General features: G+C 46.8%; 1 protein-coding gene across 3 annotated transcripts in view; it reads left to right on the top strand.

Moving 5' to 3' along the window:
• The window catches only part of LOC126915979 (protein gustavus), a 156,022-nt gene that overhangs the window by 48,126 nt on the left and 82,652 nt on the right, over window positions 1-25,244 (top strand). Inside the window, exons 1-2 of one of the 3 annotated variants that reach the window (XM_050721289.1) lie at window positions 4,185-4,554; window positions 19,562-19,601. The exons of 1 other annotated variant lie outside the window; for it this stretch is intronic. In XM_050721289.1, the coding sequence (XP_050577246.1) occupies window positions 4,299-4,554; window positions 19,562-19,601 (296 nt within the window). In that variant the 5' untranslated portion in view covers window positions 4,185-4,298. Of the gene's footprint in view, window positions 1-3,540; window positions 4,555-19,561; window positions 19,602-25,244 lie in introns of those variants that run through there. One more of the 3 variants, XM_050721288.1, reaches the window with a different exon arrangement.

Genomic DNA, 25,244 nt, shown 5'->3' with positions numbered 1-25,244 from the left:
CGGCGTTGGGCATGCAGATCTCTGCACCCCGTTCTTTGTTGTTCGCGTTCGCGCGTTGCTGCACGCCTCGACTTTGCATGAACGATCGCTCGACCATAGCAGCTGTACCACGATCGTTTCCCTTCCTTTTCTTTTCCCCCGATCTTGCTCACCGTCTCCGTCTAAATCTGAATTTGAAGGATGTCGACATCGGAGATTGTATTCTCTGTAATTTGTCGATGAACGAAGAAAAAGAATTGCTTCACAGGGAGGGTAGAACGAGGGAGGGTTGCCATTATTCCACGCACGAGGTTGATCGTCGTCGAGGGTGAAGGACCCGTGACACCGAACACCGCCTACTACTACACGATGACAGTCTTTACGCTATCATTCACCGCTGTAATATAATTACACGCAGCCGTACTTTTAACCCCGTTTTGCGACAAAGAAAGAAATCTTGAGGTTTTGTCCGATGATACGTCTCGATTCTTTCGATTCACCTGAATATTGATGAGGAAAATACGGCCACCGATGCACGAGCTACCTCGTCGACTATATACCGTGCTCACCGGGTTATACACGGGCATGAAACATTATCGTATTACCGTCGTTACCATAGAATTCTGGCGTACGCTTCTAGCCGGTGCATAGAAGCCGGCTGTTTGATCCTATCGCTTCGCGTTATCCAACGCATCGATATTTAACCAGTGGCTCTCGCCGGTTGAATAATTACAGATCGATGTCTAATCGCCTTACCGTTTGCGTCACAGCCTTCGTCATTTTCTTTTTCACGCTCTAGATTTCATCTTTGGTCGATAACGATCGATCGATCGCATCGACATCGTTTCGCTGCTGATGCCGTCCGATGTATAAAACTACGTTATTGCAGCTTGCAGAACGTAGATCATCGATTGACTCGAAATTAATACGTCTTCGCGCCGATAGCCTTTTATCCAGGATCTCTAAGCGATCGAGAGAAACGCGCGTCCTATCTATAAAGAAGGAAGACACGACGCATTAACGAGGCTAAGCGTGGAAATTTATTTATCGACCGGCAGAAACGCTGTCGATAATTAGCGGTTGCCAGGTCCGCGATTTTACCGCGAAGGTAATTGAAAATTGCCCGCGTACTCTGCATCCCTTTCGCGTCTTCTCTCTCTATCTATCTATCCATCTATCTATCTATCTATCTATCTCTTTCACACGTTGGAAAGCTACCTTAGAGTCGGGACAATCAGGAACGCGCTATCTATTCGACGCGATCTTCTCGTTACCAATTAGTCGCCGATGTAACGGGCGATTATGCGCCGATGAAGCATCGCGCGATAGCCTGTTGTCAGTAATAAACGAGCCGGGAGATTGTCGATGCTTCATGAACAAGGCGATCGATCGATTTCGACGAAGGTCGCCTCGAGACATCCTCTTAAGGACGCTTACTCTTCTCCTTTGCTCGACTTTCCACCGCCCCTATACCGTCTCTCCTCCTTCTGAGACCGAGAACTCAAACAAAAGCCTGGATATAGTGACCCAATTCCCTTTTACCGTTCGCATACACTCGTCAATTTTTTCCTCGTATTTTTCTCCTGATCTACCAAAGTCTACCGTTCACTTGTCGTGTGTCTTACGATGTCAAGGCACGACGACTCAATTCATCGACAAGCTCGTAAATCGTCTCGTTACCAACCAGTCACGATGGTCACTGATTCGTGACGGTATTAGCCGGCACCTGTACAGGTAGCAGGCCGCAGAAGAGGCCAAGAGGGGGACAGGTGTAAACGACCCACGCGACCGTTCACCCTTTTCTCCGACCCTTCGATGAAATTTTCAGACCGGACAGGCAGCAGGTGCACCGTCGTAAACAGATAACGCGGAATCGCACGATTGAAAAATTCCTCGGTCAACTTCAGCTCATTAGCAGCCTCGTTACCGCCAATCGAATCGCCTAATTGCGTGTCGACGATCGTCCAACGAAAATTGCCACGAATTTCATTGCCCAGAAGCCTACTCTCGACTCGATCGAGAAACGTGCGGAAAATTGTCTTTTTGAAAAAAATTAGAATTAACGCAGCGGCGGCCGAGAGGGTAAAGAGTAATCAAAATCGGAAGAAAATGATTCCGCTGACTTTTACTCATGTCGTAAACCTAATTAATGAATGTTTTAAAGATAAAAAAGATGTTTGTGTGTGTGTGTGTGGATACACGAAAGCCAGCGTGCATCGCGGCAGAAGATTGAAAAGGTGGTCGGTCTCTACCGACGTACAGAATATCGATCGAATGCAAAGAATTGTCAGTGGTTTCCGGAACTTTGCACGGAGCGGATGGCCTGATACGAGTATACCGTACCAGGGAATACCGTACGTGTATAAAAATATATACCACTGTGTCAGAGAATGAAAACCGATCCTGTAAGAATATTAACCGCTTCGTATCGGTCACTGTGAAACAGAAGCTTTACATACATTCTAACTCGGAGATAGCAACTTTTTACGATTAACGGCCGAGTAACTTTCTCTGTTAGAAATGTCTCAACTTGTCAATAAATTGCAAAGTTAATCTCGAGTAATTGGATTTTGATTAGTGTTATTTATGTTAACGGATCGAGGACGGGTGACGCTAATTCGCGTCTTACATATTTCATGCGGTATCCTGCAAAAAGTGTTAACTACAGTTAAATAAAACAGTAAAAAAGGCAATGGATGCTATAAACAAAATGTTACGAATGTGTTTTAAATGAAATAAATAATATCGATCGCTCGGAGAGATCGTCCGACTTTTAAGAAATTTAGTCGACATAAAGAATCATATCGAAAAGTTTGCCAAATGCGTGTTCGATCAAGGTTCTGGCGTAAGTGCCATGCCGTCTCTCATGGTTCTCTTACCGGAACGTTGTTCGGGAATATGCGGCAGCATATTTTAGAAGAAATTGTCGGCGCTGAAAAACAAAAGTATCCAAGGAGAAAATGGAAATAAAAGGAGGAACGTACGATATATTTGTAAATTTTGCCTGGTACGTCTCCGTCGTGCATATTTTTCCAGCATATCACGCTGAGAAACGTTGCTGGAAGTATCTTGAAATATGCTCGTTGATTTTTAATAAAATATTACACTTGTTAAACACACTCTTTCGAATCTTTTGAATCGGTCGAAAAGTACGCGGGAATTCAGGCTATGTGCTTGTCAGAGCATATCGTGCTCGATGCGTTAACGAATCGATATCTCGTTCCCGTATGAATCACGACGATCGATCGAAATTATGCGTAATTCCTATTCGGAAGTCTGGACGTTTGCTTCATAAAAAATTGCAGAGAACGAGGCAATTACGCGAGCGTGAGACAGTTGGTTGGACGCGCGATTCGGTCATCTGGAGCGTGACGAAGGAACGTGCGACGCGAAGACGACAGTGTCCAGTTCGGTTGTTTTTACACACAGTCTCGGCTGACCGTGCGGCACGAAGCGCGCGACAAGGTGCGCGCGCGCAGCGCCGTTTGAAATTCGTGGCGCGGCGCGGCGTGGCGCGGATCCTCCTAGGGGGCTGCGTTCCTTCCTCTCCCGGCTTTCGTTCCACGTCCGTTCGTTCGTTGGGTTCGTTCGTTCGGTCTCGCCCGCTTCCGCGCCGCTCGCGCACAAGTCGATGTAAGGTCGGCGTGTCGTGCCGCGAAGGGAGTGTCGCCGGCCATCTCGACGCCCTCTCGAACCGTTTGGACTCGCGACGATTCCGACCGATTCTCGCCGGCCCACCATGCTTCGTTCTATGTTCCTCTTGACGGCTGTGGTCGAGCGCCGGTTGCATTCGCGAGATTGCGACGCTGTTCCCTGATCGGGTGTTCTCGAAGAGTTGCTTGGACGAGACCTCGTTTGGCTTTCGATGGTAGGATCGTCGAACGATACCAAAGTGTAGTTGGTTTTTTGGCTACGAGAACTCGAACTAGCGGAGTCGTATGTAAAGAGTGACTCGAGGAAATTAGGATCGCGAGTGAAAGGATCCCGAGCCCGTTGAGAAGATAACGCACGGCCAGGGTGTTGCGCGTTCGAGGAACGATCGGACAGCTTCGATCTTGGAAGAATAGAGAGACGTATCCCGATTCGGCATGACGAGACGCACCAGGGGACGGTAGTTCCTGGTTGATAGGGATGTCCTCGTGACATGTTACCCCGTGACCTTGGCTGTCGCGACTACAACGCTGTCCTCCGTGGAGAGGCACGCCTCCTGGCGCACGGATCGAGCGAGGATAACGGTCGATCGGTGTCGTTTCATCCACGTGGAGTCGAGTACCGCCTGCTGCCCGTGGTACAGGTGAAACCTGATTACGCGGTCCCGTATGTTCTCTGCTGGAGGGTACCCAGCACGACGATCCACAGGATCCAGGTCCCGCTACAGCATCATCATCAGCATCACCGACATCAACATCGTTATCAGCGTCGCCATCGACAGCGTCGTCGCCGACACTTTCAAGCAACGGCTACGCCTCGAAGACATCCTGTCCCGTTCTTCGCGGCGTCCGGCTATCCTTTTCCATACGCTTGTAGTAGCTCGCAGCGAGGCGATCTTCCTACAGTATCTGGTATGGAAACAAGGTGAGCCCTGATTAGTTTCGGGGATACGTGCCTGCGCTGTCTACCGGACACGTTAAATATCGCGGAAATTATCGCGTCAGAGCGTCTACGTGTTCTACGTGTTGTTCCGATCAGAGCGCGTTCTGTACCCTTTGATATTTGATTTCCGCGATTAGGACTCGCTTCTAAACAAGTTACGAGATTAGATTTCGACCGAGTACCCGCTGTGTTTCACTCGATGATATTTCGCTTTTGGAGATAACTTTTACGGGGCAACGATAGTTTCCCGAAAGGCTGGTTCACCGTAGACTATCGGGGACGGTGTTGCTTGGAACGTTAAGTGACACGCCAGATTTTCTGGATCATTTTCACGCTGCGACGGACTGCGCTGTGAGATTGTAATTCGGTATCGGGAAACTTCTCAACGTTTCAACCGTTTTTTTGTTGGTTTCGTCGAAAGAAAAAAGATCAATACTCGTACCACCGACGGAAGAGCAAAACCAACGAAGGTCGTTTCTGATTGGCTAGGCAGCTAGGTGAAGGCGAGATGCAGTTTCGTCGGCATGCTTTTTACTTTTTATCCATCAACCTCGATCTTCTCTTGTTATTAGCCAGCCCTCTCCTTTTCCCTCTGCGAATTCTTCGCCACGTTTGCTTCGTGAATTTTTTCGTTCTCCAATTAAACGCCTATCTTCGATCATTATCCCCGATAGAAGAAAGCAGATACGCGTAGACGTAAACTTCGAAGCAGACGCAATTCGATTATATAGAAATTTGCCTTTCCTCCCCTGCGCATTGTTAAACCCCTCGCGAGACGCGACGCCAGATTGTCGTTCAACCCTCTTAGCCTCCTGGTCACACCCTTGTCGGTTTTTGACAGCGACGTAGAAACATTTCGTCGTCACCTCGAAATTTGATACCAAACAGGTGTTGACACAATGGCAGAGAAAAGTTGCTGATTAGCACACAGTGGAGTTGGACTCGATCCGTTGCTTATATCCCGCTCGTTGAGTGGCGTAACCTCGTGATCCGCCGCTCTTTTCGACCCATTTGCGTTTTACGTAGCCTCGCGTTCGTTCGTTTGCTTGTTTCTTCGAACGTTTGCGAAACAACAGTTCCCTTGCCTGTTACGTGTCATACCAGAAGCAATTCAATGATATTGCGACGAAGTGAAATTTAGGATGATTTTCCACGATCTCGTAAACATGTTGGTCAACTTCAAATTTATTTATAGAACGTTAGAAACGAAATTCGTTAGAAGAAATAGGAATAAGCTAGCATCGTTAAAGTTTGAGGAGTCTGGTAGGAAAATTCGATGCTCCCATGCGGCGATGTCGCTGCGTTCTAAACCAAAAAACTAAGTCGACGACGCCTGCTGCGTTCGCCGGCGTCGACAGATTTCTTCGCGTTCGTTCCTCGACCTCCCGCTGCTCCGGACACTGAACTCCGTGCGGCCAACAGTTTCTTTCCAACCGGACTTGAAAAGTGGAGTGATCCTTTCCCGACTGTCCTTTGCGCCGCGAGCTGACCGGAATATTAATCGAGCCGTTTGTCTCGGCGGTCTTGCACGCGCAAAATAATATTCCTGCTTAACGCGTTTCCGAAACTACACGCGAATATTGATGTCGGTCACGTGCTGCTCTTCGCGCGTACGCGATTCCTCTCTTTTTTTCCTTAGCGCGCCAAGAAATGAGTATAACCAAGATTTTATAGAAGTAATCTTTAACGAAATAAAATACATCTCTGTTCGAATCTGCTCGAATCGCAGTTGTAGAAGTCTGATCGGGGAACGAACATTGCATAAATAATTGGATAACATTTTGTATTACGTTCCATATCGAGTAGAAAAATTGAATTTCTGTAATGTATTTTAAAGGGAAATGCGATTGAAAGTGAGAAATGTTGTCAAACTTTGATCAAAAGTGTATTTAATTTGATAAAAAATCCTTAGTGCTTTGTGTTTTAAAAAATCGAATAGAGTTGTATTTAAAAAGTTGAAATGAAGAAGCAGGTAACATTTTCATAGTTTCAAAAATCTTGCGGATCCTTCGTTTTCCCGTGAAGGAATTTACGAAAAGATTTCTACGAAAATCCTGAAAGGAAAAAGGTGGAAAAAGCAAATGCGAAGGATTTTGCTGACCGTTCACGGTAAACCATTTGCAGCAGCTGAGTTGGCAACTGGTCGTGGCTTAAAAGCTCCCCGAAGCTCCGACGACCTATCAGCGATGCTTTTTAAGTTTTTACATCCGTCCCGCGGTCAGCTCCGAAGAAAAGCACCGGGCTCGATGAATTCCCCTGATAAAACCGCCCGATCCCCATATTTCTTCCACCGTTAGCGCGATTCGTGCCGCGTGAAATCTTCTTGAAAAACCACGACGTCTCATTCACCGATTCTCCTGTAAAAGTCAAACTCAAGACTTCTGCCATTTTTTATCGGAGGATATTTTTTCAATTCTTACGTTGGAAATCAATGCCACGAGCGTTGTATCTCTTTGGAATTTTATGAAAATAATTATACAAAATACATCGTAGTTTTTACGTAGTTCTGACGATGGAACTTTCAAAAGTCGTTCGTAGGTGTCCATAGAAATGCAACGAACTCTGTATCACGAGTGGGTGATTTATGCGAAGATTCGTCTCGATTAAATACATTTTTATCTCGGGATCTAAGCAAGCTGGGCCATTACGGCGAGACCTACGGGAAGATTCATGAGGGCATGGTTATTCTACGGGAGCGTAATTTTCTAGGGTGGTTGCAGGGTTCGCAAGGCCGGCACGGTCGGTGGCGGAGGAAATTCTAATTTTTCAGGGACACCTTCGTGTGCCACGGAAGGGGTTGCGCGCCGCTATCGTCGCTGCTGAAATTGCAACGTTCACGAAAGCGGTGGCCGTTATCGATCCCTCCTTCGTTCCGTGTCGTACATGCTGCCGACGAGTACGTACGTGCTCGTTATCGCCCTCTTCAACCGAACGACACTTTATCTGGATAAACGGCGAATAAAAGGGACAGAGAGAAAAACTAGCCCGATATCACGACGTATGAGAGACGAGCTTTCCTTCATCGAGGCCAGTTTCACCCTTATTACGCTTTCTGCTAAGGGGGACGAATCGCTGTACCCCGGCCCGCGTTATAGAACTTTTCTTTTCTTTCTTTGAATTATTCAATCTACTTTAGTCAGCCGGCTTTGGTTTCAATTTTCCGCGTACTCGTAACCGCAGGTAAAAGATCCTTCGAGGTACACACGAGGAAACAAGGGAATTGACCTGCTAACTAGTTGTACACAGTGGAACAGGTTTGTCACGATCAGACAGAGAAATCGCGCGCGGTGAGAGCCGCGCGAAACGGAGAATCTAAAGGGTGTTTGGTAATTCGGCGATCGAATTTCATACGCTGCTTTGTTATCAACGTAATTATTGTTTCGACGTAGTTGTAACCAGCTGTGCAAATATCGTAGAAAAGAAAACGCCAGAGTTATCGAGTGTCGTAATCACGTGACATTAATGAACCCGTGGCTTGATCGGGATTCTATACATATCCAGCAAGTTTCTTTCGCTCAACCTTTCTCAGAAACATTAGCGCCATTATCTTGTAATTAGAAATTCACTGAAAGGTTACGTAAGGTAAATGATTTTCCGATTCCCAGCTGTTCACCGTCAGTGAGCGAAAAGAGAATGTTAATAATCGAACGGTAGACGCATCCCTCTTCGAAGACGATTTCCAATCGTCTAAAAAATGTTACTTACACGTTGTTGGGAAAGATTCGATCGTTGGAACGGAATTCATCGAACGAAACGGTCGTTCGGATCTCGCTGGAATCCCTCTTCTTCCTCGAGTGCACTCGTTTCTGCTTCATCGATCCTCCGGGCTATCGAATCCGGTTAGTTTTTGAGAATACTCCGAAAAAGAAGGAAGATTTCCAACGAACATCCGACTACGTTTGGACGTTCGAAGCTCGAGCCGTTTGGCACAAGACACAGACGTTCGATATCGTCCTAATTCCGTAAAGTTTGCAGCCGATAGAACGAAGCGTGTCGTCAAGATAAACTTGAATCTCACTCGCCGAGCTTTATACGCTACAGGTGAAGATAGAAAATTGAAACTGTGGAAAATGTAAACCTTTGAAAATTTGAAAATCGAAAACAAAGCACGACGAGATAAACGCGAACAAACGAAGCGAAATATTTTCACTCGCGACAATCACGGAACGGTCGTACTTGCATCTTCTTTCGCGCGCATCGTTATCCATCGTTATCGCGAAACAGCCGGGTTATCGTTGTTTCTGGCGTCCTCGAGCTTTGAGGATCGACCCATCTGTCATTCGGCGCGGATCATTCCGCAGATTCCATTCTCGGATAAAACATAAAATATTACAGAAACTATCGCGGCAGCGTGAGAATGATGCCGGCGATATCCACGGAGCTGTTTGCCGCGTTTAAAAGCGACGCTGCCGCGAGGAGATTCCTATAAATTGTGCGCAGGTGTTGTGCCTCTTCTTTTTTCCACGCGATCGCGCGCGTATCGACGTTGACTTTGAGTAAGTGCCGATTCTAGCGATCTCGCGAGAGATCGAACGGTGTATCGCAGCCTTTTGCACGGATCGATCCTTGTCGAGCGGCGAAAGGTTGCTCGTCCGTGTCATTACGTTTTATCACTGGCATCCGTGACGTCACCAAGTTATTTTCGATTACGCGTACCGTTACTTACAAGACCGAAGGTGCGACGACCCGTTCGCGACACTGAAATATCGCTGCCCCCGAGACGACCGTGAATAATAATTCTCGTTCGATCGCGCGAATTTTCTCCGATCTGCCATGCATTTCCTGTTTGCTTTCGTCTTCTACCAGGATATCGATATTAGCGAGATTTTTTGGGATTTCTAAAATAGAAACTGATAGAAGAAACGGTGACAATTCAAAGGGATTATCGACGTTCGTGAGGTGTCGCAAAGTGGCGAGATTTCTTCGATAACCCTGACGAATCAACTGGAAGAACAGGAGCGTCAGATCATACGCGAATCGAAGGTTTTGGGAAATGAGAGGTGACTTTTAGAGAAAGACGAAGTTCGTGGTTGGTGCGACGCGTCGAACGATGAAAATCGCAGGATTTTCGTGGGATACCGAACGGTCGATAATTCTCGCGAATAAAAGACCGTTGACGTCAGGAACAACGCCGTGCGAGATTTTATTTAAACGATGACAAGCAAGTTGAATGGCCTGGCGATAACGCGGCGTTCGTGCTACGTCAATAAGATGACATAGAAAAAACCGAGTACGAAGCTATTCCGTAAAAAGCGAGATTACTACTTCTGTTTTGCGCGATGTAAAAGCGATTCCATCGAGAAGAAGGCAATTATGTTAAAGATATACAGGTCCTGTTTTTGGGTTATATCGATGTGTAAAGCAAATTCATCGAGGCAGTTTCGTGTCTTCGCTTATCGTTCGTATACGTTACAGAGGAATGAAGCCTCGCAACCACTCGTGTTTTTACGCGTTACAGTCTTCTGCACCTGCGGAACTTATTTGGAATTACGTGTTTCCTGTACACGCTCGCCTCGTGCTCGCCCCTTGCCTGTTCAAGAATCTCGTATTCCCGAGGAAACGATTATTTACGATCAACGACTCGTTTGTTCATTGTTGACGTCGTTGGTAGAATCGTTGGTAGAAGGTAATCGAGGCAATTGCCCGATTTTCGATCCGACTCGAAATCCACGATTAAATAATGGTTTCCACGCCGACGGAGGATGTTCTCCATTGCGTGTTTCGGCGTTGCCAACGTTCTGTCGTAAGAACAATGAAATCCATTCGCCGCGCATGCATAACCGATCTTCCATCGGATGAAAATAGAACGGTTGGCGAGATGAAAATATCTCGGAGCATCAATAGGGAATTTCACGCGCGATCCGCGATGTATTTGTATTACGTCCGACCGCCCACACGCGACGCGCGCTTCCGCCCCCCGTGTCCGCGCCATATCCACGGATTTATTTACACGTTAATTTCCATCGATCGCGGGATACGGGCAAGATTAAATTACCAAACAAAATCTCCTATGCACGTGCTCCATGACGAGAATCGCGGCCGTTCGTCGATCAAAGCGTGCGTCGTACCAATTTACGTCACGTGTGATTTAGTCGCGTGTTGGCTGCGCTCGTGCGAAACGGAATAGCGGAGCAGTAGGTAAAACGAGCCTTCTTCAAAGAACCTCCGAGCAGCGGGACCAACGTGGAGCCGCGCCTATCATCTTTTCCCGTCGTTGCTCCAATTATAACTTTCCTCCGATAAATTATAATCTCGATCGCACACGCTTGTTTCGAGCATCGGGTGCGTCCTCTCTTTGCGGCGAGCAAAATCGGTATCGGCAGTTGTCCCGGGGAGTAGAGTCTTCCTTCGACTCTCTATGACCGTAACGTCTTCCGTTTGTTACGTTATACGGAATCTATAGAAAAAAGCGTTTCTTCGATCTACACCGGTGGTTTCCAGTAAATTAATGTTTTATCGCAATATTGGCCTTTTGCGCGAGGGTTGACAACGAACAGATGTTCGTGGGGAATGCTCGAAACGAGTAAATCGATCGGTCGATACGTCGATACGACTACGTGACTCTTCGGCCGACCGTGTATCGCGAAAAAACCTCGAACTCGGAACAAAAATTGGGAACAAGAATTTTTTAGTCAAAACTACGCGGCATCGAGCAACCTGCACGGCTGCACACCGATTAAGGGTTCTCAACCAACCACAAAAATGTCTACTACTCGTCCATGAAGCGATATCATCGTTTTTTCTGCTTTCATTTCCACGATACTCTTTTTACGGCCATTCGGACGGATCTTAGGGTGATCGTTGCAGCTGTGCTTGCTTTCAAGCCGAAGATTCGAAACGTCCACGGAGGATCAGGCAATGAGAGTCACTGTATTAAAGCAGACGGGTCGCAACGTTGCCGCATATCGCAGGTTCCACTCTTCTATCGACCGAGCAGCGTTGCCAGCTCCTTTTCCATGCCTTTATCGCCCCTTTCCATGCAGCCCTCCACTCGTCTCCCTTCCTCCCTTTTCTACCTCTCCTGCGTTCTGCTTTGTCCCTCCCTTTCGAGCACTCGCGGTCTCGTTCTCCCCCTCGATTCAACGCCATATTTCTTTCTTTATCCGTACTTCGGGCTACGAACCGTCGGATCTAGACTCCTCTTCTCTTCTCTTCGTCCTTCCGTCTTTATTTATCCCCTCCCTCGCTTCTCCACCCATCCCGTTTTCTCTCTGCGTTCGCCCTTTATCCCTGATTCTTCGCCTCGCCTCTTTCTGCCCAGCTGTTTAACCTTCCTAGGGCAGATGCCGCGCGGTTATTCCTTTCGCCGCGGTATCACCTTTATCGTATCTGTCTCTCTCTTCCTCGCCTCCCCTTTTTCACAGTATTCGTTCGTAATTACCCGATAAGGGCAATTCGGCCACGAAGGGCTCAACGATCGACTCGACCTCGATCCTTCTTCGAGATTTGCCACGGAATCTCGGTTTCGCAGGATCACCTCGGCCGACCGTGTTGTCCTCCGTACACTCGGTGGAAGCGAGCGCGTAAACGTTCGCACCAGCGCCGCTTCCTCTCGACGAATCGACTGGTGGTCGAAGAAGAGGCTCGGTCTGGCTCCGTTTCTTTTTTTTTTTTCCCTTCTTCCTTTCAAGCACGCTCCCTGGAGTGTTGGCTGGCGTTCGACACTGTCCGCCAGGCTCGTATTAAAGCAGCCATGAAAGAAATATGAAACGGATGACCGGCGGTCTCGAGGTCAGCCCGGTCAATAACTTCGTTATACGGGCCAGTTGAAGGCATTTGCTTCGATTCTGCCGCGAGCTCTAGCGAACGTTGCCTCCTTGCTTGCAACGTCCACGGGACGTTGTATGAATTATTTAAGCATATGAACGCTATTATCGAGCATGAACCAGTTACGTTATATACGAAATCCGGTATATTCGTTCGATCTGTATTCATCGAGATACGCGGTGAAGAAACGTCGTTGACAGATTTTTCGATCCGAGAATCGTACCTTTCGTGGTTCTTCCATTAGTCGTTTCTAAACTCTGGTCGGTTGGTCGAAGGAGAAACTCTAAAGAGAGCGAGAGAGGAGCTGATCGCCGCGGATCGCTTCGGAAGGCACGTTTCCTGTTGGTCCGAATGCCTCGCTTCGAGTTGGTCCCCTCTGATCCGCGTTGGTCTCGAAACTCAAACCAGATATCCTCGGCGAATCTCGTCGCGACGTGACTCACCGTGAATATTACCAGTAGGTGGAGGTCGTAGGGCAACGTTGATCTGGGACGATTTCAGTCGGCCCGTATAGCGTACAGGAGAAGAGAAACCTGGGAAGACGCGTCCGCTACCGCGCAAAGGACGACATAGCACGTCGAAGATAAGCTATCGCCGCGCATCTTTCGAATAATACACGGAATCGAAAAAGAAATTTCCAAGGCGGACAATTACCACGGTGTATTCCGAGGATGTTTCGTTCGCACGAAAGTTGTAGTTGGCACGATTAATCGATCGATCGATCGTAGATTACGTCTTGGCGCGCGTCCGTCGTGAATGGGAATCGTTGGTTTACATACTCGGAGGATTTTCACCGCGTAACAGCCAGGCTAACGAGCTATCGAAACCGCGTGATTCAATAACAAATATACGATCGTATCCGTCGAACGAAAGTTGGAAAGGTTAGCTGGAGAAAATAGGATCATCGATTAATAACAGGTAGAACTATCGTATCTAGGTATCGTATTGCTACTTTGTTCCAAATTGTAGACCGGTAATAGCCTGTTTCTCTAGGAACGAACAGGGCCAAGCAATTGAGCGCATCTCCGAACAAAGACTCGTTCGTTACAGGCACTTTAGCAAAAGTAACAGTTACTTTTTACGACCGTTAATCGAGCGCGACGCGAAAGGTGTGGGCGCGCGTGCATCACGGGGGTTTCATTATCGAGCGGGAAACGCCTCTCGTTATCGTGAACATTTGGTGAAATAAAAGCTCGATGAATTTATCCATTAAAAGATGAATTCTGAAATTCTACTAGCATCGTTAAAACTTCCGTCGTTCGCATTCTATTAGGCTCGCCGCTTTTCTGCTTTTTTTCTTTTTTTTTTTTTTTTATAGTTTTAATTCCGAAATCACAGGTGAAACACAAGACAAGAACGATTCGTTCGAAAGCGGATAAAGGTCAGCGGTCCGTCATCGTGGACAAGTTTACCTACAGCGAAGCGGGTCTCTCCGCGCGCCCCTCGATGCCCGATGCAGCCAGACGGGATAATGTCGTGTAATGAAGATTAATCTCGTCTAGTAAGCACCGACCATTCCTGTATTCATAAATCAATCGTATCCGTCCGATTATCATTCAAATCTGACTGGATCCTCCAGAACGGCTAACGTACGCGTCGCTGCATGGGATCGGCGAATCGGCCACCGTTAGTACACCACTACCGATCGAATTATCGACAATAGGTGCGACGAAGAATGGTAACCACGGATAAACGCCGATTCTCTCTCCGCGTGTTTGGAAATCTGGAAACACGCCGGAATTATTCGTGATTGTCCGTCATTTGCCACGCCTTGTGTCAGATGGAATCGTTTCCGTGATTGACGCGCTTTGCCGCCGCGTCTTTTCACTCCCTCTCGAAGCTAATTTGATGATTAGATCGATACAAACATTCCGAAAACATGAAACTGGAATTGGATTGGTAGGAAGGGAACTTGGCACATTTAACCCTTGCGTAGTTAACCAACGTGTAGTGGTTATCCAATAAGGCGGTAAATAAATTTGCATCTTCGACGTACGAAAATTTTAGCGATAAATTTCGACAAATAGGTATTCAAAGAATGGAGGATTCGATCGTTGCAAATTCCACTTAATATAATATAGTATTTAAAATAATTTTCACTTGAAAATAAAATTGTTACGCAAAAGACAGAAATTAGTAGCCGGTTGTCTACATTAAGGTAAAAAAATGGTTGGTTGGTAACGACGTTTCGAGACTTGGTTTTCACATATTCGAACAAAACTACCTGAACGTCCGAAGGTCAGGCGAATCCGCGGGATCTTTTACTCGTTGGGACCTTGTAATTACTCAGGCAAACGCTTTACCTGCGTTGAATCTTATCGCGCCTCTCGCTTAAAGAGCACGATACCCTCATTAGCTTGATAGTAGTTTATCAGGGCCGTTTATTGGCCATTCCGTCACATCCCCAAAAAGGATATAATCGCATTGATAAACAGTCGACCACAGGGTATACCTATATAGGTGGCTCTATCATACTTGGGAAATTCTTGGCCGACAGAAACGAGTCTGCAAGAAAGGAAGGAAGTCGTTGGTTCGTTATCGCGAGCCCTCTTTTATTCCCACTGGCTTATGATAATGACGAATACATATTTCTAGCGATTCGCTTTATGGACCGTAGGAACTCAGCCACTTAACCGATTTCAACGAGATAGCTTTGGCGAACGACCTCTTAGCCTACTCCCACTTTGCTGCAGATATTTCATCGGTCGAGTGGCATTTTTTAATCCGGCGATTTTTTTTTTTTTTAAGCTTCTCGTGGAAAATACGATTCAGCGAGTCGACTCCGCCGCTTTTCAACGATCGCTTCGAGCTCTATCGCTGTGCGTGAAATACCCGATTGCAAAATAACCTTCGAGAGACAATGGGATCGTTTTAATTCAGAGGACGCCGGAGATTGATCGTTGGAGGCATTGAAAGGATCGTCGAGGACGCGGCAAGACGAGGTCGAGGCAATATCGACGTATTCCTCACGGGGAAAAAAAGAACATTACGAGATCCAAAGGGACACGCGTCCCTTTCTCAGGATCGTTGAAACCCTCCTGTGTTTAGTAACGACACTGGCGACCCATTTTATGTGATACGGTGAAATTGTGGCTTCCACTATTCGTATCCTTGCAGCATTATTATACTAACTATATGTATTCGGTGTTTGGAAATTTTCGTTTATTCGTAAAAGGAACTTGACGAGCTATCGTCGTTTACGTGCTCGCCGTTACGTAGCGCCTTTCGAATTTCTCATCGACCAAATTTGGCATTTGCGAAAGAAAAGACGAAGGCCAGCATGGAATAAGAAATACCCCGACGATGTCGAAGAGCTCGATGTGATTTCGCGGAGAATTTAATAACCCACGGAGAAAGGAAATTTTCATTTGGAACGTACGGCGCGTCACAGCTGGGGCGCGTATCTATTAATAACCGTCGTTATTTATTCTTTAATATTTGATTAACTTAATTAATGTTTGCCGGCACCGGTCCAAATGCAAACAACGGCAAGTGCGTTGTCCAACGATGCGTTGCGAGCCGCGTGTTTGCAAATTGTCCGCGTCGCGAATCGAAAAGCTTTGCGTATGAATTTTATGCAATAATGGGCCGCGACTAACCGAGAAACGCGCCGCTCTTCGTCCAATTTACAATTTTGGATGGATTAAAGGGAATCGGCGACAAGCTCCCACTGTATTCAATTTCGCCAAATTAACCGTGCATATTTCGAAGCTATTTTTCTCTCCTCGTTTCTATTTTTATCGTAACAATCTCTTTACAAAGTGTCTGTGATTCGACGTAAAGAGAAGCGTAAAAGTAATCCATTTAGTTTTTAAGTAAATACGAAACGTGCAAAAACGCAGAAGATTGCGGAGAATGGAAGCAAATGGAAATGGTCACGTTCTACGGTCTCAACCCAATGACCGCAAACACTCCGGTCCATTTAATATGATAATCGACGATGCGCGAACGCGAGATCGAAAGAGGTTCGTCCTGTCTAAGAACGTGGAAACCGGTTCTCTCTATCCTTGGGACGAGTCTTGCCGCGGACGCAGCCCGCTGGAAATAGAGCAAGAAAACGTAGAGATTTGTCTCCAGAAGATTACCGCGCAATGTACCGTGGCGTGATCGTAAATTTCGTTTCCACGCGATCACACTGTTCGACCGCGACGCATCTTCTGTTATGACCGCTGCTTATCGCCTTCGAATTTTCTTCTAATTCGATGGCATGCAAAGTGCCTTTGATCGTAAACCAGTCGCTGGATATCCGCATGCAAAACTTATTCCTAGTAATCAGGCTTCGAACTTTGCAATTTCAATTTTGCAAGATTTGCTGATTTTCTTCGCATAATCTTAACATAATGAATTCGGATGCTTTTCTGAAAGTTATTAATACAATAATTTATTTTCTGTCATTTAGTCACTTTGGAATTATGACAGATTCTAATTTTGACCAATCGCCGAAAGAAATATCTTTGTAAATACCTTTCTATATACCGCAGCGTAAATTCGTCTATCTCCAACCTTCCCGTTCGTCGAATCTAACGTACCTGTACCTTCGTGCTCTTTACGTAACTCGTACGATGATCGTTATACCGTTATTCGTCCCTATTGCGTGCTTAAGTATAAATAAATACAAGTACATTATACCACACGTTGCTCGTAAAGAGTGCACACCAATGATCTATACTATAGCCAGACTCGGTTTGTGTCAAAGCAAAGGAGAATTTTCCGCGCGATTTCCGAAATCATGAACTATCGACAAAATCGGATAGAATTCGCGGATTGGCCGGTCGTGGTGCGACGAAACGCAGAACGGGCGAGGTTGTAAATCTCGGAACGAGCCTGGAGCTTGGCGGACGGTCGATTAAATCCGGTCGGCACGCATCGTGTGACAATTAAAAAATTTATGATCTTTACTTTCTAATTACGCTCGCCAGCGCGCAAAACGCTCGCCCGTATATCTTCGTTCGTTTTAACGCCTGCGCGCCGATACCATGGCCCGAGTACCGAAGCTCGCTCGTTAATTAGGAAGTTAATTCCCGGCGACGACGTTAGCGCTCACGAGCGCGAGCACGAGTCACCCCGGACGGTCGCATATTAATTACCGCCGCGAGAGAGGAGTTGCAACAATCATAATCGCGCGTTCACGCTACTCACCTTGGCATTTGTCTCGAAATGGATACGCGTGTCGAACAATGCCCGTCGCTAATAAGTCGCCGGCTAATAAGTAATAAACGTTTACGCTCGCGGAACCTCGCCGATGAGCGACGTTTCGTCATCCCTCCGTGGTGTTAACACTTTGCTACTCGTTCGCACGTCGTTCCTAGTTTATATCATTTTGTACAACTTGGCAATTACGCGGCTCGTCTTGTTGAATTAGTAAGTCGTGAGGTGTTAGTCGAGATCTCTGTACAAACTCTCTGTGGATACAAATGTTTTCAAATATGTAAATACACGATATGTTCTTTGGTACGACTCGTATCTGAAAAAGCAGACGCGACCGTAGAAGGTAGTTCGCGCGTGTCGGTACGTTTCTCCTGGTAGAATCGATCGAACATCGTTTTCTTCTTGCAACGATACGAACGCAATTTATCGTTTTATCGTAAGATACAGCAGCTTATAATTACCGTTGATCATCATTAAAAATAAATTGCTGGAAGCTGAGAGGCGATAATCTACGAGCCGTTAAACTTCTCTTCTCAGAGAACTTGAAGTACGTAGATTCCAAGAAATTCTGGTTAGAATTTATACGATAATTCGGCTAACGCTTTCGGTAGCTGGCTAAGGACGATCGTGTTGCCTTCTCGAATAGCCAGATTATATTCGTTTAACACATTGCTGACGAGAGACGCGAATCGACGGTTTTCAGTTTATAAATATCTTCACGTTTCTGAAAAATATGCGACAACTGCGGTAAAATTTATTTCACAGCGTACCGTCAACGATGTGTTAATCGACGACGTGACTAGGGACGTCGCGCGGAGGTTTTCGCGTCGCGACATCGTGCAAATGGTCTCCGGATCGAACTGTCCGGCTTTTCAACGTACTTCTTCTGTCCGCTGCACGAAAATGTGCTTGCATAATTTGCTTTGCACGGTAGGTTGAGCGGCTGACCGCGTCCGCTGCTAGATTGCGAAACGGACGAGTGGAAAAAAGCCGTAGGAAAAGAGAGAAGAGAAAAGAAGAAGCGTGAAGGAATCCATTCCCGAAGAAACGCGGTCACGGTACTGTAGGACAATAGTTCGTTAGAAGCGGAGCCGGGGGAACGGGTAAAAAGGAAAAGAAAAGGGAAAGAGAGAGAGAGAGACAGACAGAGAGAGGGAAGCGGGTCTTTTTCGCGAGCGGCGCCATGTTGAGAACGTTCCCCCTCGCCGGGCGCGTACAAGGGCGTGGGCGTGCAAACCGAGGGAATTTAATACTCTCGAAATGTCAAACGTCGAAGATAAAATGTCGTCGAGAATGGTTGCCCGAGTGTCGCCTGCCATTTTTCCGCTCTCCTTTCCGCCGCCCTGATCCCGCCTTATTTTACGATTCTACGAATTTCCATTTACAAATCCGAGCCCGGAGCTACGATAATCTACCTCGAAAAGATATTAACGCGCTCGTTGTTACCGCGTCGGGGTCACTGATAAGCCGTAATCGCGAAATCAATTTTATAATCAGAACTCAGCGAGCGCTAATCGTTGTACGCGTCAGAGATTCGCCTGCATCGAGTCCGAATCGTTTATTACCAATACTTTTGTCGCGCTGTCCATCCGACCGTTAATAACCGTCGAGCTGATTTTAATCGATGCTCCACCGCGTCGCTTAAAGGGCCGACGTTTATCGATGGATCGTCGCGATCGGCGTCGTCGTCTCGTTGGCATTTCACCGGTCTTTTTCCTTCGATTCCCAGGAAACTCGATCTCTGCCGTGTATCCATCAGAAAAAGTCGGCGTCGCGTCGTGGTCGTTGGACAAAAACGAGTTGAACCGGAGGACTCCGTCCTCGTGAAACCGCAACGTTGCTCGCACGTGTTCCGGTTAACGTGGCATACATATGTTCGACTCGAAAGGAGTGAACTCGTGCAGCCTCTCGAACTCATCACGAATCGTTCGATCGTGTTCGATCACGCTCGAGTGCCTCGTTGTTCCACGATTTTTCCTCCGCTTGCATCGTACAACGGACGTTTTGAACGTGGCCGTTTGCGCCTTGCAATTTCAAACGGACAATTAATAAACGTTTCTCTTGTTTGTTTCAGGTAAGCCGGGACTCGGTATTCGCGGCACGACCCCTTATTCGTAAGTACGTGACTCGACTGTTCATCTCTTCGCGCGGTTTAACAATATCGTCTGCAGGAAAGCTCGTTATCCGAATCGTCGGCATTCTAGGAATCGCGTCCTAAAGAAAAAATTTCGCAAGAATTTCATTACGATAGTACGAACCACTCTATATTACGAATCTTCAAATACAAATGTCATCTCCAATTGAAACGATTCCGCCAGACCAGCGTCGCGGTGTCCCGCGAAATATCGCCGCGTCACGTTAATTGGACCGTCTGATAGCTCGTAGTTTTAACGACGCGTTAAAATTCGCAATGTGTAAACACCGCGAGTTCGATTGAATCGCGAGTGGGGGGTAGATTTCGTCGATAGAGGGGTTGCAGCCAATTAATCGGTGCGCGATATCAATTGATCGGCTAGGCTCGAGGCCTCTTTCCGCACGGATGATCCCTTTTCGATTCGCGATCGCGAAATCCTTTGGCTCCGGCCGCGTTAACTCCCAGACAAAGGCAGCCGCTCATAGCGAAAGGGGGATAGCTAGAGTGGGAGGCGGTGGTAGCACGAGGGTGAGAGGGCCACGAAATAGGTTCAATCTATGCATCTCCGAGAGGCGTGTCGCGTTTGCTAGCAGTCGTTTACTTGCCGATGACGTCACGCGTGTACACTTCTGCCCACGAGACCAGCTGTTTTCGACATCTGCGCCCCTCCGTACTCCACCACAATCTAGTGGTGGCGTGCTGTCCAAGTTTCCGGCCGGACAGGGTTTCCGTTTTGTTTTTTTTTTTTTTCTTTTTTGTTTCGTCTGAGGAAACATTGTCGCGTGCAAAGTGTCGGGTAAGATGGCTAGAAAAGGGGAAGAATGAACTCGATAAGGCTACCTTGATCGGTACTTGGGATATGAACGTACAGATCTCTATTTATTTGAACTCTACTTATCGACACGAAACCTTCCGCTGACGTGAACTCCCGTTGTGTACGGAAGATAGAAAAATTTGTAAATATCGCATGAACTTTAGCTATGGTTTGGATTTAGTTAGATATAGTTTAGATATAGATATAGTTTGTTTTTCGATGAGTTTAGATAAATAGAGCTCTACCGTGAGTATATTCTATATCGAGGTAGAGAGCTTGAAAAAATGAATTTTCATTTGGTGAAATTGGAACTCTACGGTTGTTATTTTCTACGATAGGAAGTAATTGAAATTTCGTTAGCTTGAAGCTGGACAATGGTAAAACACGGCATTTTGCACCGCCGTAGACACACGCCTCCGTAAAAATTACACGATCTCGTGGCTCGAGACCGCAGCCCTATTCGTTTCTCCGGTAAAAAATACTAGTAATATCCGTGTCGCTCGGCTCGAAACGCCGGGATAGAGAGGAAAAACGGAAACAATTAAGCGGCTCGTGGTCGCGCGGGGCCTCCATATGGCCGATAAAAAACACACGGCGTCGCGGGGCAACGATCATAATTAACGACAGGATAATTACCAGGACACACAGCTCGTTCCGTGAAACCGGAATCACTCGGTCGTACCGTGCTCGTTCGAAGCTCCTTCTTTGCTCCGTTCGTTCGCTTCGACTACTTCGCGATTATCCTTCGCGGCTAAAAAGACAGAGACAAGGGCCGTAGGTCTAGTCGGTAACAGTAGGCGTTGACGACGTCGAAATTGAAATTTCGTCGACGTGCTTCGAAAGACAGACAGACGGTATCTGTTCACCGAACCGTTTGCATTCTCGAATTTACAGCGAATATTTCCAGAGGAGGGACGGAGTTGGCGAAAAAGTTGGAAAAGATGAGGCGAGTACAATTGAATTCACAGTGCCTGGATTCGAACAACGGTCGGAATTCGACGGAAATTTTCGTCGAGCTACCAGTGAGAAGACTCTCTCGAGCGCGATTTTTCGGCGGGCTCCGCGAAGAACTTCGAGCACTCCGTCGACAGACGAAAATTAAGCATTCCGTTTCAATTATTTCGCGCGAATATTCGCCTCTAGAGAGAAACAGAGAGAGAGAGAGAGAGAGAGAGAGAGAGAGAGGGAGAGAGAGGGAGAGGGAGAAGGAAATCGTGGGGTGGAAAGTTTCTTGGGAACCTGCGGCTGAATCCACCACCCTCTCTTTGGTTCCTCTGTAAGGCGTCGCCGCCCTAACGAAGTCTCGCAAGTTTCCGCGGGCGGAACTCTCGAAGGCAAAGAAGAGTCGATTGCATTTTTCATCGGCCGGCAACGACGTAATTTCGCGACCCTTCCTTCTTAGCAACCGCGGATCGGTATATTTGGAACGCTGATTTTAGCGAGTTTAACACAGAGACGAAATTATCAACGCCTTTGGACGTCGATAACCAAAATTCTAACGTTTCCACGGACAACGTTTAGGGAGTTGGCAAATGTATCCGAGGACGGCGTGAAAAATTCTCACGGCCAATTAAACGAGCACAATTATGTGGCAAAGAACGCAAGACGAAAACTGGAGACTAGGAGCACGGATATGTTCTCTCGGACATCGACCAGCTTTAACCGTAAGCTCGATTTTCTGCTTCGTTTAGCGAGATCTGAAGCACTTTCGGTTCGTTCCATGCCCGCAAGCGACGCTGTTCTCAGCGCGAGGGTGCATCAACCCTTGGTAAACGACCGGCAGACTCGCGCACCTTGCCTTTCGAGCTACGTCGTCTTTGTTTTTCCTAAATTTGCACGAGCAAACGAAATAATCACCACCAACAACGATAACGAGTATAATAACGAAATCGATCTTTTCTTATCTTATCTTGAATTTAATGAAATCGCTGAAACGCAATACGAGTTACTGGTTCGCTGTATGGAATGATCGATTATGGTCAAATTGCGATCTCATATTACCCCGTTTACGATGTGTTTCGGTAATACCGTGAATGTTACATTCGAGCCGGACTCGTAATCTACGTGGAACCACCGCCACCATGTAACAGGATTAATATCCACGCGAGCAAGGGGTTCATCCTTGGCTGTTGCGAACAACGGGCTATCGTTGAAATCGTGCACCTCGACACAGTGATGTATCGTGTGACTGTAGAACAGGGGTAACAAGCATCAGCCGTGACGTTGAATTTTGAACATTCGGTTGGCCCTGATCCGCGATACGCTCATCGGACAGGTAATCTCCTTTGGTTGCTTTGCTATCCGTGTTTCCATTATTCCTGCTTCTTGGAGAATTACGTCCACCAATATTCTCTCGACGAGTGTAATTCATCTTCGATAATTACGAGCTTCTATGAAACGTCGTTTATTATAATTAATCTCGCTACTCTTCTCTCTTTCATAGGCAAAAGAACTTTGAACGTCTTAAGAAAAATATTCGCAACCAATTGAAACCGACACGATGAAATACAGCTCGCTGACTGTTATCGAAGGCTACCATAAAAATATATAGGCGCGCATGTTCTCGATCTTTATTTTTCAATATTTTTTACTCACTTCAAACAAACACTACAGAAATTCTTAGAACGCATTCGGTCACGTCAACGTCAAACCTCGGCTGGCTATACACGCGTTTCTTTCACGCGCTAATCTCGAGCACTTGAAATTCAAACACTCGCAATAAACGATCGTGCAAAGTTTCTACCTTGGCGATTTTTTCACATTTTCCCCGAATCGAAGAAATCCTTCGACAAAGAGAAAACACGATCGAGTCGAAAATAATCCAACGTTTCATAGAGCCTCTGTTTGATAAAGGTAAAATATACGCGGATTACTTTCTTACGAATCTGTTTAACGACGTTGCAAATTCAGCAGACCGACGAAACCGCGGTTAATCGAGAGTTGGAAGCAGAAGGCCAGTGCCTCTTCCGGCGATCGGCATAATTCATCGAAGCGGTTGAAAGCGGAATCGTTAATTAATTTGCACGGCATGGAAGTCGCGTGAAAAATTCACCGTTTCCTTATTGGATATTTCGGAGCCGGCTTCCATCGAGTTGGCGTACCAAAAATTCAAGCCCCTGAAATCGTGAAAATTTAAAACCCTTCGCGATTTCATGAAAAGTCGTGGCTATTTCCACGCGGGAAAGTCACGGATAGCCCCCGTAAGCAAATAGCGGCTCGTTAGCCAATCCTATTGGACGATGCGCGCGTATCGATCGTCCGCGTCGATTCACCGTCCGACTTTGAACGCATCGTTGACCGCGGTGGTCACGGCTAGTCTGTATCGGAATAAAGAACCGATAACCACTGCGACAACCCGTTGTTTCTGCCGTACGCCAGTCGATATCTGGTCCTCCAGCTTTTGTTATGCACTTTAATTGCTTTTTTTCTCCTTGCCCGAACCGCCGAGTATTTTAACGATACGAAAATTAATAGGATGATGTAGAAAGTCGCTGAGCTATGAATTGCGGTGCTTGGTGCGTACATTTTCTAGCGAAACAACTGAATTATTAAGAAATTTGTTTTCATGTTGTAAAAGAACCACCACACAATTCTCGATTTCAACGTACATGGTTAATATTAAAAGAGTTGAACTAAAACTTTCAACGCAATTCGCCTCGTATACCTTTCTCTTTTCTCACAGATCGTTTCATAAATCTTTCTATTCCCTTTCCGAAACATGTTGTGATAGCTGGATTCCGGCGATCCCAAAAGAGGATTAAGAAAGACGGCGTTCGGATCGAACAGGAAGAATCCGTGGCGAACGCATCGTGTCTCGGTGGGCGGTTTCGCCGAAATAGCTTTCAACAGATGCAGGACACGTGTTCTCCACTTAGCGTATTTAGCGTATCGCGTGTATTCGAAAAGGCGGCTCCACCCTCGATTCGTAGTCGCGAAACGAGTCTACAAAACGGCCGACAAAAAGCAGGGAGGGAGAGAGAGAGAGAGAGGAGGAACGAATGCAAAAATCCGATGAAAAGCAACACATCAATTTGATCGCGAGTGAAAAGCAAAACGAGAGTGCGACAGCATCGATGTTGGCGTTCGTGTTCGACAGAGAGGGAAGCGTACGGTCGTCGACGCGTCGGCTCCGAAATATTTAAAACGCAAAACGGGCCGTGAAGAGTACGAGAAACGAAAAAGAAAGAAAAGAAAAGAGGAAAAAAATGAGAGTGCGCTCTTTCACGAGGAACGCTCCCTTTCCAGAGGGGTGAGCCCTATTCGGACGCGTAGTACTACGTCTAATTGCGAGCCGGCATACTTTCTCTCGGCGGTTCGCTCGTTATCCTTTCCTCCGCGAGCGGCGTCCCGCTGAATGATTGTTGTAAAAAAAGGGGCCGAGCCACCCCGCTGCCGCGGTTTCGTCAAAGCTTTTTCGTCGATGCTAGACGGTCGGACCAGTATCGGCACGATAACAAACGCTTTGTATCGATCCTCGCGTGGGTGTGTGCAGGACACCGAAAGAATCGTCGCGAGGAAGGGTAGTAACGTTTGTCGGAACGAAACAATATGACAGACGCATGCACAGAATAAAAAGAGAGAGGGGCAGCAGGATGCGATAGGGAGACACGTTGGACGAAAAAGGTTGGTGTATCGCCCTGCTGACTGGCGCGTGCTTTGAAACCGAGTAAAATCAGGACCAGACTCAACTTGCTATACGTTGCGATTGATTCTCGTGGTACTCCGTGTGATAGGGATCCATATATCTTGGTTTGCGCTTTAACGCGTTCGCGAAGGAGTTACACGCGAAATGTTCGAACTGGAATATTT

The sequence above is a fragment of the Bombus affinis genome, chromosome 5, assembly GCF_024516045.1.
Source record: "Bombus affinis isolate iyBomAffi1 chromosome 5, iyBomAffi1.2, whole genome shotgun sequence".
In the NCBI taxonomy this organism is placed as follows: domain Eukaryota; kingdom Metazoa; phylum Arthropoda; class Insecta; order Hymenoptera; family Apidae; genus Bombus; species Bombus affinis.
This window is presented reverse-complemented; position numbering and strand designations above follow the sequence as displayed.